Genomic DNA, 16,028 nt, shown 5'->3' on the forward strand with positions numbered 1-16,028 from the left:
TGACCACAACGCGCCAGCCAATAGCCGGAGCCCGTGGAACCGCTGTATACGAACTCATGCTAGTGCTACATCATGCTAATCACCCGTTGGGGTAAAAACTTCTTCAGCCACGTCGTGTAATATACATTTATCCTGCTGAATGTACAACATATAACTCCACCAATAACACTCACCTCATTCAAGTCTGCCTCACTTCACACGAAATATATTGACTACCTAGTCAGGTAAGGCCTCATACCGCAGTCAATGTGACCTCTGACCTGTGAGGTCACTCTTATTAGTCAATTCAAGTCAACTTTATTTCAACAGCCAAATATCGCAAACAATACTCCCCCCTCTCTCTCTCTCTCTCTCTCTCTCTCTCTCTCGTTCTTCATTCATCTGTAAATCAATGACCATCTTACTTTCACACATCTGGCCCGATGTATGCACACACACACCTACAACCATCTACTTTTGTGTATTTTAGGCCCGAAGAAAATGTATTGTAATGTAATGTAATGTAATTTATTTAATGAAGACTATATGCTGTGTATCGACGCTAAATGACACTTATTTCTGAGTCGCCCGTATGATTGTCAGGGAATCCAAAAGCAGCCTGGAGCCTAGTTAAGGGGCCACATAACAGTTGTTGACTTCAGCATAGTGTAGTTATTTGCTTCTAAAATGGTACATTCCTGTAAGAAGTCTGAGGAAAATTGAGAGGTCACACTGAGGCTCCTCCCAGTTAGTGTCAAGTGTGTGTTAAAACACAGCATGTCTGCAGCTTCTCCCTGCTCCTCCCAGCCACCTCTTTCCCATAAGCTTCCAGCCCGCCCAAATTTAGAAGCAGCGGCCTCTTCTGATGCCCTTCAAGTGGTTTACAAAGTCCTGTACTGGTGTAATTATGTTATCCTCCTCTGTGGGGTGCGGCTATGTGCAGAAATAACAGCTGCTTATTTGTGTGACCACTTTTTCTTCAGCCTCATATCACAACTCTTCCTGGACATATGGCTCTTGGGTGTGCACTGTTTTTTTTCCAGGGTTTCCAAAATTAATGGTAAATATCTCCTGTAATAACAAGGCATGGGTGGCCGTCCTTTTGAAATGTTTAGTTTTCTTCCCTTTTTAATAAACGTTTCAGCACAGGGATAGTGAGGACGTGAAGCAGCAATACAATTCTGCAATGGACTCAGCGTTGGGTTTAGATGTAGATTCATCCCATCTGCACAAGTGAAATTGCATCATTTGTGAATCAAATAAATGCTGCTGCAAATTATTATTAATTATGACAATATTGAAAGCAAAATGCTGAATAAAATTTGATTAAACTGATTAGATTGATTTAAAAAAATGCAGAATTTTATAATGCATCAATGAAGGTCAATCCCAAATCGTGTTAATTTTGGGTGATCTTCATTATTGCATTGTAAAATCCTATATAAATATAAAATACAGTCGCTATGGAAGCAGCTTGTAGATGCAAAAATGTGCACATTCAAGTATTAAGATCTGCACTCTTTGCACCAAAACTAGAGCTTCAAAAAGTGTGTCGTCTGCATATTCATCATGCACCAATGATTCTTCGAGACATGCATTTAATAGCTGAACGTAAGGCATCGCTGCTGAACTCTCCTGTTCCTGTGTGCTGGTCGGTGTGTAGGTGGATACAGTCATTTTCAGCAGCTCCATGCCAAGTCAACAATGTTTGAAGTCAGCGTTTGTGCTGCCATCTAGCGGCCAAGTAACGCCATAATGCATCATTAAGGAGGAGACAACAAAATGTGTCGTTGCATCGCACCTGATAATCCATACAGGGTTTACTTAAGCCTATAGCCGCCGCGATATACATCCGTGTCTGTTAGTGAACGCGTTTGCCTTCACCGCACAGCTGATCGGCTTGAATCCAAAGGGCGGCCGTTGCACCACGAGGCTATAAAGATAAACCGTGTGACAGCAGCAACAGGTAGAGTCGCTTTCCACATTCCTCAGCTTGTAAAACAACACACGTTTGTTCCATCTGCGGAAGTTGCCTGCTGCCTGTTGAGGAGCCATCATGTCATTTTCCAGCTCGGACACACTGGTGAGCCCACAGGAGGGCTTTGGGACCAGAGAGCGCTGACTGGAGATTGTATTGTTGTTGTTGTTGTTGTTGTTATTGTGAGGCTGGATCTGCTTTCAACACCAACACAACATGAAGGGCCATAGGAGGCAGGTAGGTGATCCTATGCATGTAGCTTTCTCCATATAGCTCCAGCAGCCAGCACACATTGTAGGCTGGATAGGAGACATGTATCTGTATAATTACTATATTCAGAAGCTGCACTGGCAGCATTTTGCTACATGAGGCTGTATTGGTTTAGTCTAAATAGAAACAAACCGTGCACTTGTCAGCCTTTGTAGCTCCACCAGAAGCTTATTCCAGTGTTTTGTACATTACGATTATGACACACACTTTGAATAGTAAATGATCCTCTAAATCAGATATATTACTTATAGGTTGTAGGTCTGATTGATAGAGGGGTGTGTTTGTATCCCTGCGGTGTCATGATGTTTACAATTCCAATTGTAGTTCTGCTGTCCTAGAATAGAGCGAACGCAAGTAGACATTCATTGACGTGATTAGCAGGGACTGGCATTAGAGTGAGAGCAAGTCTTCATGCCCAGCAGGTAAGTCAGGTAAAATTAACTCTTCACTGACTAAAGGTGAGTCAGAATCAGGCAACCTGGGTTTCGCTGTACAGTGACACACCCACTGCATATCTATTTACGATACATTTCGTCATTATGACCTCTCTGCATATCATACTCAGATTAATGACATAGCCAGTTCTCCTTGATGATAGACTCATATAAATAGTTTCTCTTGTGAATGATGTATCCATGTGCCATGTGAATAATGTTTGTGTGTCATTTTCTTGCCCTTACTTTGTTGTATAGCCCAGTATTGAACTGCTGGAATTTATCGGAGTAGTAAAAGAGAATGGCAACGGTCAGCCATCGCCTCCTCCTGTGGTAAACTCAGATAAACTGAATGATAACATGTACACAAACCCTGTTCACATCAAATACACAATACAGATGATGTTTGCTCCACATTATGTCCGAAGAAGTGAATCTCCATGATGTCATTTTGGATCTCACAGTACACTCCACTGTCATACGACTACATACTGGTTGCCAAAATGCGTGATGACCAGGAGAGGGGGGCTTTCCTCAAGCAAACGGAATTCATTGAAGAGCTGAAAAAGAAGAACCTAAGAGTTACAGTAAGTTTGTCATGAACTTTATAGATCATCTATACCCTTTTTCCCTATTTGGTTGAGTGTTGCAAAGGCTTTATACATTTCACATATTTATCTTGTTTGCATTTGTTTCTGCTAGAAAATCATAGATGAAGATCTCGTTTTCTATGGGATACAAGCGCCTAAAGAGATTTTTGACAGGTACAGATACTTGCTAAAAGTGTCTGACGCCTGCAACTGGAGCTCTGATCAGAACTGTGTGCCTCTCAGCACAAGGTAAACATGTTGCTGTCTGCGGAGAGGCTGTATATGCTTCATACACACACATTAATCCACTGCCAATTCTTGTTGTACATATATAGCATTATCTATAAAGCCTGTACATGTATGAAGGCATTTATCTGGCACGAATCAGCTTAGTCTAGATGCTGTCTGTGATATGGAAAAGGAAAAACAGCCTCTCTCTATGAATAAATCAGATTATCAAGATGACCTATAAGCCATGTTTAGCTGTCTATTTCTAGCAGCTTCAAATGTAAAATATCAATTATTCCAAGTTCATCGTTCTGTGTTTCAGGATAAGAATCGTTCATTTCATCTTGAATCACACACCACTCCGATCAGGAGGTGAGAAAGATGACAGATTATAATGTCACTATCTGCATGCATACTGCAGCTCCACAGGTAACTGGAGCTCATAACCTCTCCTGTCGTTCCCTTATCTGTTCATCTCCACAGAGGATCTGCGAGCTCTCATGAGGAAAAAGGTGTTTGATGCAAAGTTCTGCTTGCATGAGGTATGACATTGACAAAACGTTGCTCTGTCTATTTTAGGTTATTGTCTTTGCCTGCATTGACCTCTGAGTGTTGTGATAAAAACAAGTGATAACTAAAGGAATGTATTGAAGAGAGTTAAAGCAGTCAGAGCCAAATCAACCTTTCCAAAGGTCAGGTTACATCGATAAGACTCAAACCCGTATCTATAATAGTTCCCTCCCTGCGGGCTTACCCAGACTCATACTAAACATGGCACCATCATCCACTGTTACCCTCCTTCTCACACTGTTACCAAAGTGTTTTCCTATTTTTAAATACTATTACAATTATGAAGTGAAACTTGGCAATGGCCATGCAAACAATGCATTACTATGCCAGAAGAATGTTTACAGAGCGGTGGGTTTGAGTCACACCAGTTTTCTGAGTCAGCCATTGTTTGGAGGAAGGGAGCATGGGTGTGTATGCAGGAATATGTAATGTAACCATTATACAGTAAAGTCCAAAGATTATATAAGAAAAATAACATATTACATGCATAAGCTGAGCACATCAAAAATCACAAAGATCTGCTGTAGGTTCTTCACTCCTTTGTAAGCTTCTGTTCTCACTGTGAGCTGCATTCATCGAATTGTAAATCCTCCTTTGGCTTGAGAAGCTCTGCTGTACGTTGGCGGGTTCCTTTGATTTCATGTGTTTGTGCTCTCAGAAAAGGAAACAGAGAGAGCTGAAGCAGAGCTGGGCACGCTGGACAGCCTGTCTCCAAGGGCAACCCATCACTGCTGTCAGGTTAGGACTGTAATGTAACACACGCCACGCTATTCTGTGGTTCTTACTGATGCGGTTAGCACAGCATGAGGGTTTCCTTTGGATTCCATACATGAAATAGGTTCAATTATCGACAAAAGCAACAACAAATGTCAAGCACCACTCATGATCCAGCCCATTGTTTGGGTTAATTATCTAAATTATGCACTTTAAACCAGTACTCATTACATTTGCTTCCTTTGTCTGTGGATACACGTGTGTGTGTGTGGCAGGAACTACTTTGGGGAGAAGGTTGCCTTGTACTACCTGTGGTTGGGCTGGTACACATACCTGCTCTTACCACCTGCTCTCATCGGGATTATTATCTTCCTTTATGGACTCGCCTTCTTCAACAGCTCACCCCTCATGTGAGTTTACCCACAATTCCAAAGCAGCGGCGTTGGGACAGCGCACTGATGCCGTGATGCCTGATGTGTTTTGTTGTGTTACAGACATGAGGTCTGCAACGTTACAACGGTCATGTGTCCTCTGTGTGACAACAAATGCAAAGTCTGGCAGCTCTCCGATACCTGCACATATGCTAAGGTACATAAGTGCCTCCTCCATTACAGAGCTGAGTGCTGAGCGTCAATGTGTGTTTGTGCTCACTCCTGATCTGCTTTGTCTGCAGGTGAGCCAGCTGTTTGACAATAACGGCACTGTGCTGTTCGCTATGTTCATGGCAGTGTGGGGTGAGTTTGTGTATTATATCAAATCACGTTTTTACAGTGGACATGCGTGTTTAAATGTTTGAATTCTCCTCTAGTGCTTATATTTTATCAGCTCATTTAAATTCCTTGTTTTCTGCAGCAACGTTGTTTTTGGAGTTCTGGAAAAGACATCGAGCTTCCTATGTGTGTGAATGGAAAGTGTTTGATTGGTGTGAGGAGGAGGTATGTTTACGTTTAGATACAACACACGTACAACATTTATTTATGTATTTAAACAAATATTTATGTACATATGTTTTTATATTTTAGGAAGAACTGATCCTAGAAATTGTGAACAATCCCGACTGCGAGCCCAAAGAATATAAACACTCCTACATGCGCAGCACTTTGGTTTTGGTCTGTGTCACACTAATGGTAGGTTATTGTGTGAAGTCATTAGCTACTCAATAAGGTTTTTATTGGCTCTCTGGGTGTCTTGTTAATAGATTTGAGTCCATGTGTGTCGTTTTCAGATCCTGGTGATCATCGGGCTCACACACGCCTTGGTGGTGTTCAGGGTGATGGCTGCTGTGTTCCTGGCTAAGGGATCATGGGAGTTCCTGAGCACCCACTCCAACAGCGGAGCGATGATGCTGGGGGCCTTCGCTCATTACCTCATCATCACTGTCATGACACGGGTACAGAAAGTGAAAGAGAACGAGACGCTGCATTTCCTTGTCTTCTTACCGTGATTCTGACCAATTCTCTTGCCTAACAGATCAACCGGATTGTAGCCATGAAGCTCTGTCAAATAGGTACGGGTAACTTTCCATGTTTATATTCTACCTACAAAACCACAAGTAGATGTAAACCTAAGCTGCAACAGTGTTCTACCTATAGGCCACTTAATGAACTGCGTACACACTGACTTTGTATTCTTCTATCTTTGCCAGAGGAAACTCGATCATTTGCTGCCACAGAGAAAAGTTTCACTGTCAAGATGTTCACCTTCCAGTTCTTCACCTATTTTTCTTCACTTTTCTACGTGGCCTTTTTTCTCGGCAGGTAAGCGTCTTTTAATGCAGTCATTGCAGAAACAACAACAAAACGACCGCTGACATGTTAATGGGATTCAGTTTTTGCTCCCCTATAAGCATAATTTAACTAAAGTGCAGTTGTTCAGGTCTGATTTGCATTCAAAAAAGTCATTCATATAAACAATAGCATATGTAAAAGGACTCCTAATTGAACCTATTGACAGGATAAATGGACATCCTGGAGATTACGTGCGAATCGCTGGGAAATGGAGGCTGGAGGAAGTGAGTTCATTTTTGATGCATGGAAATATTTGGGGTGTATCTGATTTCACAAAAAAGTCCTTCTTGCCCCTGTGCAGTGTCACCCGAGTGGTTGTCTCACAGATCTCTTCATCCAAATGGCCATCATCATGGTACTCAAGCAAACCATCAACAATGTCTTTGAGTTTGCAGGCCCGTAAGTCTAAACCCAGAGTTGGACTTGTCGTTGGACTTGTCTCGTTATACAGTATCTAATTCATATTCCCAACCTGGGCTCGGGTCGGTCAAAGCTGTCTCTCTCTCTCTCCTTTTTTGCATTAGCTGGTTCTTCAGGTGGATGAAAAGGCGGAAAAGCAAGAAGCTGCAGAGAAAGTGTGCACACTGCTACCTGAAAGACGAGGATTCTGAACGTGGAGGTGAGCTCTGCGAGAACTGCAAGCTCAAGGACTGGCTGAACAACTACCGTCTGGGGGATGTGGACTCCTTTAGCCTGTTCAATGAGTTCCTGGAGATGGGTACGGACCAGCTGCTATACCCCAACAACCACAAAATAAGGAACAAACACTATAGACTCATTTTGGCACCTTGTTTCTCTCGACAGTGATCCAGTTCAGCTTTACTACCATATTCGTGGCGGCGTTCCCTCTCGCCCCTCTGCTGGCGCTCATCAACAACGTCATTGAGATACGCTTGGATGCCATTAAGATGGTCACTCTGGAGAGGAGAATGGTCCCTAAGAAAACAAACGATATTGGTGAGAATCAGCGGTGAACCTCAACTTCATAAACCTCATTCTGAACTCTCCTGATCTGAATGTTGCTTCTTCTCAGGCGTGTGGATCGACGTGTTGGAGGCTATCGGCGTCCTAGCTGTCATCGCCAACGGGCTTGTCATCGGCGTATCCTCTGACTTCATCCCTCGACTTGTGTACAGTTACTACTACGGCCCGTGTGCTAATGGAACAGTAACAGATACAGAGTGAGAACACGGATTCTGTCAGCTTCATCTGAATACTTTGCTTTAGAAGTGCAGCACTCCCTCACACACCTAACACTCTATTTCCTTCTTCTAGCTGCATGGTCGGCTACATCCAGAACACCCTGTCCATCGCACGAGTGAATGACCTGGGCATCAGTAAGGAGTTTTCAGCCGAGCAGATGGTGACTAGCAGTGGGTTGAATGTCACATCCTGCAGGTTTGTTCCCGTTTTGATCTCATTTGCGGCCTTTACTAAAGAACATTTCAGTGGCTCGTGACTCTCACATCCTCCCAAGGTTCTGCGGTGGTAGAGAGCAAACACAAAGCATATGACCTGTGGGTAATAACATAGTGGGAAGAACTGCTACTGCTCACAAGCTGTGTTAATAACCACTACTCTGTCCTCACAGTCAACTCTCTATGCTGGAATCATCTTGATAGTGTTGCATCTCTGTGTCTGTCAGACTGTTCATAGTAATGACATATAAACAAAGGGGAGATCTGTAAAGACAAAATTGTATGAGCATTTAGTTCTTTTGTTTTTATCACAGCTATAAAGACTACAGGCGCAGCGATTACAGCCTCACCCCACAGTTCTGGCTCATCTTAGCTGTGCGCTTTGCCTTCGTCATCCTGTTTGAGGTAAAGCTTTGGAGGTCATTAAAGTCACTATATCTTCATCTATCATCTTCACAAATATGTACAGGAGCATATAGGATTGACTTTGTTATGTCTGCTTTCAGCACGTTGTGGTGATTTGCAAGTTTGTGGCCGCCTGGTTTGTACCGAGCGCTCCCATGCAAGTGAAGAACGACAGACTCTTTGATAAACTCGAGCGATTAAAACAAGAGCTCAGGTGCGTAAAGGACAAAGTGCTCATCTGGGATGTGTTTGCAGTGTTGTAACCCCTTTTAATTTTATAAAATAAATGTCACAAATAGCCACATTTTGCTTACAGGTCATTCGAAGCTTGAACACATCCAGACGTTTTAATGCTGCAGACGAGCAGCGACGGCTTTGAGGTGCATTACAATGTGAATCTACGTATGTGAGTCATCGGCACTCTGAGGAGCTGGAGCAGAGGTCTTCCACGGTCCCTCAGCACTCAGGTCTAAGTGCTGATTCCTGGTCTAATGAAAAGGAGCCTGGTGAGGCAGAAGTGTTGCTCAGACAAAAGAAGTTTGCTTGAGTCAAAAGAACACATCCTTTGTGAATTTATTCCTGTTATCTTTATTTGTATTATTATTGTTCTCTTATTCTTATTGAATTGCACTTGCAGCTTTCTGTTTGATCACTGTGTTGTGACTCCTACTGTTTGTGTATTTGTTTTTGACGGAGTTTATTTATACTATTTAATTGTACAAACCCTGTGTGTTGAGATGTTGCCTTATATGGTCAAAGGTGCCGTGATGGTGATGAAGATGATGATGAAGAAGCATATATATTATTCACACAGAATCTACTGCTGGTGTGTCTCCGACAAAAATGTTGCGCATTGTATTTTATAATTTTACGCAAAAGAGGAAACTTTTGTCCTCTTGAAATGTTATTCAGAAAATGTTGGCAATCTCCAGATTTATGAATAAAACATTGTGCTGGTGCCAAACACCTTGTTTATCATTGAGTGATTTCAGTAGCAGATATATATATAGATAATATAGCTATTATCTCCAGTATATATATGTATATATAAATAAACATATAGTAAGATAATGGCAGCATATATGCACTGTATGTGTGTGTAATAAGGGGAGTTCAACAGGACAAGCCAGGTGAGAGCCGGTGAGACCACGTGACCGAGCGCAGCCAATAGACGGGCGAGTTTGGGGATTCAGGTCTTTCAGGTGCGTTGCGGTTGATCGAGCGTGAAGTCGTGACGTCTGCGTCGTCTCGTCACCACTGCCGGCCTGAACTCTGCCACCACACAGGGACTCGGGCAGACATGATCTCTGTCGTAGTGACGTGATTACCGCAGAAGTAACGCGCACTCCGGCTTGTTGTTAACCAGCGAAAAAGGGAGAGGCAAACTGTGGCTCATGGCTCTGGTTTTGGTCGCCGTCACACTTCTGTGTGCCAGTTTATGTGACAGAAGTTTCGGTAAGAATCAGCAACTTCATTCGCGCTTATTAACTATTTGTTTCGGATGCTTTAGAATGAAAAGAAATCTAAGTTTAATTTTAAAAAGCGCGAATTTGAGTACTCTTATTGTTTTCGTTTCGTTTGACCTCACGGATGCATTATTAAGAAGCAAGTGTTTACGGGATGTTAAGCGCAAATATCCAGGTCAGTGCTCGTGCTGTGAGTCCGCAGGGTCACTGTGTCTGTCACGGTCACATGCTGTTGCCTAGCAACAATATTGTGAGTCGTGGACTTCGGCCCCGGATCTTTGTGAGCCGGTGTTTGGTCGGGAACAGAAGGACGAATAGAGGAGGATATGGAGCTGAAAGAGGAAGGAGGACAAGCGTGCAGCCTCGCAGGTCTCTCCAGGTTTCGGTCACGGCCGTGCCAAAGTGCGCATGCGCCGAATGCTGAAGAACTGGTCCAGGTTGACGAGACGGAACAAAATATTTACGATACAATAGATATTGGAAACTCCAGTTTTTATGAACCGCGTTGCACATATCATTTGGTTCTTAACCGTCGAAGCTGAATTATATATATCCACAGCTACATGTCAGACACCTGAAATCCCGCATATCCAAAATGTGAATGACGTCATGTCACGAGATCTTTCATTCATATTCTTACGAGTAAATATTGATTTGTGGTGAAGAGTTTCAGTTGCAAGCAGTTTAGCAAGTTTATCCATGTAGCACACGTGATATGTAAAACCCTTCAATCTGCTTAACATAAAAAGCATAAAACCAAATCCAAAGCGTTAAACAGGTTAACCATTAGAATTAAAATGATTATCAAAATTCTAATTCAAAGGCAGCACAGAACAGGAATGTTTTGAATTTGCATTTAAAAGCTGTTACACTTTGGGAGGCTCTGTTTTACGTCTGGAATTTGGTTCCACATTTTTGCAGCCTGATAGCTGAAGGCAGATTCACCATGTTTGGTTTCTAATTCGAGCAAAGACAAACAGACACAAGGGAGGATTAAAAGTCAAAATGCCGGAGACGTATGTAATGAATCCTGACAGAAGTTGAGAGACGTGTGGGTGTTTACATTGAATGTGAGAGAGAAAAGCAGATTCAGCCTTTTTTCATTCTCACTCAGCAAACAGCCACCTGCCCTGACAGAGTAAACAGGTTCACCTTTGTGACGACCCCGTACATGCATCATTACCTTCACCACACACAAACTATGGAGGGTTCAGTCTACGACACAGAGGCCACTTTGTTAGAAACACCTGCACTATCCTACACAATCCAGTCTTTATGACAGCATCACTAACTAGGGACATGCTGTAATGTAAAATGGATGAATTCTCATTACATTACTTTACGAACATTTTGGCAGACGCTTTTATCCAAAGCGACTTACATTACATTACCACCCTTCGCAGAGGGGGGAGCAATTGAGGGTTCGGTGCCTTGCTCAGGGGCACCTCGGCAGGGACTCAAACCGGCGACCCTCCAGTTCTCAAGCGGAAGCTCTACCCACTGAGCTACTGCCTCCCCATTCCCCATTCTCCTAATACTAATGATAATCTGGTATTTCCTTGTTTGTGAAATAACTTCAGAGTTTCCACATACTTCACTTTCATCAGCTTCACAAATGTAGGATTTACAGCAAGGGTGTTACATTGGATTGTGTTTGTATTAGTTCAGATTAGATTAGATTAGAAGTGGCAGCTGAGTGTAGATCCACAGACTCTATGCAAAACCTGTGGTGAAGCTCAAAACAAAGCAAATGTTTGACCTTTCTTCCTGTCTGTAGCTCAGCATTGTGTGGATGAAAGTCGGCTTGAGGAGACGGCGCTGCACCCGGGTCAGGGCCCTCCGTACCGGCTCTACTGCCCCCTGGACCTCGCTCAGGTGACCTGGCTGAAGGAGTGTAAGCCGCTACCCGAGCCGTCCCCCTCCAGTCCTGACCCGGTCCCGGCTTCCCAGGATGGCCGGGCCTTCCTGGAGTTCTCCTCCCTCATCCTTTTGCACCAAGGGAACTACACTTGTATAGACGAGCGCAACCGCACAGCCTCATACACCGTTCGTCTGACAGTTAAAGGTCAGTGCTCATAATTTCAACCTGCCATCACCATGTAAATCACCCTGTGAGTGGAATGAAGACACGTGCTACCTGTCATTGTGTTCGATGTCCTCAAGGTGGCTCTCACAGAAGGCTATTGTTCGGTTTCCTTCCTGTGGGACACTCACAGTCTTCATATGGGGTGAAGGGGTCAGCTGGAGGGATTGGCTTCACCTGCAGAGGAGGCATTCTGTTTCAGTGCATATGAAGGCCTCCATTGTCCACACATAACAGTGGTTTGTCTTTTACGCAGAGTTCCAGTGCGCCAAACCCCCTGAATATAAACCCTGCGGGGGCCTGCACAGTCTTTTGGAAAAGGTTGGATCCACTGTGACTCTGAACTGCACCGCCCTCCTCCACTGGGACGCCAGCGAGCCGGGATGTGACACCATGCTACGCTGGAGTAAAGACGGGAAACCTCTCACCAACGCCTCCCTCAGCTCGCTCGATACTTCCTCGTGGTGAGTTGAAGCTCTTTTCATCGTATCAAAGTATATTTGAACAGTGGAGGTTAGTAGAAGGTTTTCATTCTGATGTTCAGGTCTCCAGGTGTGGACCAGCTGATGGTGAGCAGTCTGCTGCTGATTGACCTCAAACAGCAGCAAGACTTTGGGCTTTATAGCTGCACGGTGAGGAACGCTTCCTCAGACTTCAGCCTGCAGAATGCAAGTAAGGCCCCTGGACACACACACACACACACACATGACATTTCTTGTGTTTTATAGGGAGTGTATCGAAGTTTGCATAGTCCACCCTGAGGAAATTCTAAAAATATCCAGAAATGCACCAAGGCACTATTTTCTTAGCCTCTGGCCTCAGTTTAGACTAGTTTACACAGTGAGTTCACTACAAAGCTGAAACACACCCGGCCAGAGCCTCTCCAGAGCTACAAAGACACAGAAACCCAGTGCCTCACCCTGAAACGAGTCCATATAAAGAGAAGACAGACACAAAAACAAACAAAGAACAGAATGAACGATATACAGAATATGATCACCTGCGGCTCCATGGATCAGAGAGGCTAAATGAAACGGCTCACACACATCCTTGGTAAGATCCTGAGCTGCTACAAGTTTGAAGAGGCCTGAAACGTTACTTTGCCATTAGGTACAGATACACTATACAGCCATGTCAGGTTACAGTGCTAAAGTGGGAAGCATGGAGTTAGAATGGGCAGAATTCTGTGTGCTAGAAGTGATGGTGATGTCTGTGTGTGTGTGTGTGTGTGTGTGTGTGCTCAGTCAACCCCAACCACACAGCCGCCGTCATAGCAGCCATCGTCCTCCTCCTCCTCCTGGCTGTTGCTGGCATCATTTACACCAAGTGTCACCTGAACATCAAACTCTGGTACAAGAACTCGTACGGAGACTACGAAGTCAACGGTGAGATTTCAGCGACGCGATGAATCTGAAGGCTGTGACACACGATCGCTGTGTTAACACCGACTCCACTGGTCTGTTTGCCTCTTCTGTCTCTGCAGATGGTAAATTATACGACGCCTACGTCTCCTACGTGAACAACGAATACGACAGGAAGTTTGTTAACTTTATTCTCAAGCCGCACCTGGAGAATAAAAGCGGGTACAAGCTGCACCTCAATGAAAACGACATCCTGCCTGGCTCAGGTAACACGAGTTTAGTTTCACTCCTCCACAATAGGGACACCAAAATAAAGTATACTTATTTCACGTTTCATTCTGAATCAGGATCGTTTCAATATTAAACCAACAACATGTTTTGTTTTCCTTTCCTAGAGCCTTCTGCAGAGCTGTTAATGAACATGAGTCGTTCCCGGCGTCTAATCGTTGTGCTCTCCTTCGCTTACCTGGAACAGGACTGGTGCTGTGACAACTTCAGGTCAGGAGTCTCACATCTCTCATTGACAAACAAAACTGTAGATGAAATGTTTCTTTACATGCTGTGAAATACTGAGTGAAGCTACTGCCATTTACCACTTGGTGTCAGTGTTGCGTTACCATGCTATAGTGCTTACCTGTGTGTTTGTTTGTGTGCGTGGGTGTGTTTCCAGGCAGGGCCTTCATCACTTGCTGGAGTTGTGCCAGCAGCCCATCCTCATCGTGCTGGAGGGTCAAAGTAAACGCATGAGACCTGAAGTCAAGCAGGAGCTCAGAGAGAAAGAGACAAACCTCACCATCCTCACCTGGAGATACAACTCTGTGGTAACAACACAACAAACACATGATATCAACATTGTTTACATTAAATAAACTAAGTAATTAATAGATAAGATTAGATAGATAAGATAAATCTGAATAGAAAACTACACAGTACAGACTTAAGTGACAGTTTAAAATGGAGTCTATAGTAAAAGCAAATAAGGCATCTGCACTTTGTCCATAACAACATTTAACCACTAACGGCGTCCTGTGGTGCGTTCGGGGTCCACAGACTCCTTCTTCAGTCTTCTGGAAGGAGCTGGCTTTGGCGATGCCCCGCAAGGTCTTCTTCCGCAGCGATTCTGCAGGAGACCCTCAGACCATGTTGCAGGACGACAAGGACCCCATGCTGACCGTCAACCCCGACTACCTGGACTGCCGCTCGGACACCGACCCCGCTGGAGATCTGGGCAACGCCACGGGTAAAGACGGCTCAATCACTCACGCTACAGCAATCCAAACATGAACTCTCTGAGGTGAAGATGCATACGTAATAGCTGCTTAAAGGAGCTATTAAATCTTTTGTTGCTCAAAATGCTCCCAGCGTGCTTACGTTTAAGAGTTGACGACGATCCAGGAATCTCAACGTTCCTCAGCTCCATGGCACTTCTTCTTCTTCTTCTACTTCAGTGTACATAATAAATAACAGCCTATGCAAGCTGCCACTTGATGAGCCTCCTTTCTCTTTTCCAGTAAATAGCGGGACATTACTCATCCACATTAAAGGGGCTCAAACAAGGATGAGGCCGCTTAGGAAAATGTTTGAACAGGATTTTACCAATTTTTGGCTTTCTTTAGTGGTAGATGTGTACAGAATAAAAGTAAAACTACAATTTAATCTTGAAGTGCAGTTTTTACATTAAATCCTCTCTAACAACTACAACATTCCAGGCCCCCTTGTGGGATTATTTTGTAATTTGCATGGATTTATCCTCTTTTCTCTTCCCATCTGTGTTCCAGGACTCCGCCTCCCTGTGTACAAAGCCCTGGCGTGTACGGCTCCTGTCCTCCCCGCTGCTCCCATCGCAGCTGTGGAACACAAAGCCGGAGCAGACATCGACGTGTCCGATCTGGGATCTCGCAACTACGCAGCCCGCTCGGACTTCTACTGCCTGGTGACAGAGGACATGTGATTCCCCTCACGCCTACGGATCATTAAGCATCAACACCTACAGCTCCAATGACCAAAGATGTATATTTATGTTTGTCTAATATGTTTCTCTTTTCTAAATAGTACAGAAAATTAACCAAAATGTTTTTACTTTGATATTTTCACTGACCAAAGACTGATTTTTTAAGATATTTTTGTATTTTGCACTATGGTGAAACATTGGTTAGTCTGATGAGAAATGGAATAATGATCAATCAGGGGAAACGCTGACACAAGTTGTGCCATTTCTGTTCATTTTCAAACCATGTAGAAATCTGTAATATTTCTTTTCATCCCGCAGCAGAGAGCAGAGTAACTTCAGATATTTGACAGTAGGGATGCTTTGTAAAGATTAGACGACATGTACTGGATTCCTCACGTCAGATTTGGAGCCACACCTGTGTGTTTACATGATCACAGCTCAGCCCGCTGAGGCACCAGGACTGAAGATGTCACATGACTCGTCTCTCTGCATGCTGGGGTTTTTTACAACTGCGATAATAACATGACAATCTCACTAATAAAACAGTTTGACATGAAGGTAGCAGGCTGCTCTTTGTCTCCGTGAGCGCTGATGATCTGTACCCTGGCAGAGTAATGATCGCTTGTAGAGGAATAGAGCCTATGTAAGGGCGCAGTAGGGAATGTCTGGTGTTGTTCCTGTCTGAGCAGGAGCAAATATGTAAACAGGGAGTGGCTGGCATTACACTACGTCAATGCCGCTCTGCTACAGCCACCACAAATGCTGGAGGACATTTGTACAACTCACACAGAAAA

The 16,028-nt window shown here is 43.9% G+C and overlaps 2 protein-coding genes across 3 annotated transcripts; both read left to right on the forward strand.

Annotated features, from left to right (window-relative positions):
* Positions 1–1,937: 1,937 nt before the first annotated feature.
* LOC142990870 (anoctamin-9) lies at positions 1,938–9,202 on the forward strand. Of its 2 annotated transcripts, XM_076140774.1 has the most exons (24): positions 1,938–2,194; positions 2,920–2,994; positions 3,126–3,248; positions 3,364–3,500; positions 3,802–3,851; positions 3,963–4,021; positions 4,708–4,787; positions 5,039–5,173; positions 5,258–5,351; positions 5,437–5,497; positions 5,616–5,698; positions 5,786–5,890; positions 5,989–6,153; positions 6,234–6,270; positions 6,409–6,520; positions 6,717–6,774; positions 6,852–6,949; positions 7,075–7,268; positions 7,355–7,507; positions 7,584–7,731; positions 7,826–7,948; positions 8,283–8,373; positions 8,475–8,587; positions 8,690–9,202. In XM_076140774.1, exons 1-24 carry the CDS (start codon positions 2,174–2,176, stop codon positions 8,703–8,705), a joined length of 2,331 nt encoding a protein of 776 aa, XP_075996889.1. In that variant the 5' UTR covers positions 1,938–2,173; the 3' UTR covers positions 8,706–9,202. The 2 variants fall into 2 exon arrangements, with proteins under 2 accessions (XP_075996889.1, XP_075996891.1); XM_076140776.1 differs by lacking the exon at positions 2,920–2,994.
* Positions 9,203–9,568: 366 nt separating this feature from the next.
* Positions 9,569–15,791, forward strand: sigirr (single immunoglobulin and toll-interleukin 1 receptor (TIR) domain). The gene is made up of 10 exons (XM_076139577.1): positions 9,569–9,828; positions 11,617–11,904; positions 12,179–12,386; positions 12,467–12,594; positions 13,167–13,307; positions 13,406–13,549; positions 13,679–13,781; positions 13,954–14,104; positions 14,334–14,523; positions 15,062–15,791. Exons 1-10 carry the CDS (start codon positions 9,768–9,770, stop codon positions 15,232–15,234), a joined length of 1,587 nt encoding a protein of 528 aa, XP_075995692.1. The 5' UTR covers positions 9,569–9,767; the 3' UTR covers positions 15,235–15,791.
* The last annotated feature ends 237 nt before the right edge of the window (positions 15,792–16,028 follow it).

Source organism: Genypterus blacodes, unplaced genomic scaffold (genome assembly GCF_046128005.1).
Source record: "Genypterus blacodes isolate CSIRO-AG114 ecotype Tasmania unplaced genomic scaffold, CSIRO-AGI_Gbla_v1 ptg000015l_1, whole genome shotgun sequence".
NCBI lineage: Eukaryota > Metazoa > Chordata > Actinopteri > Ophidiiformes > Ophidiidae > Genypterus > Genypterus blacodes.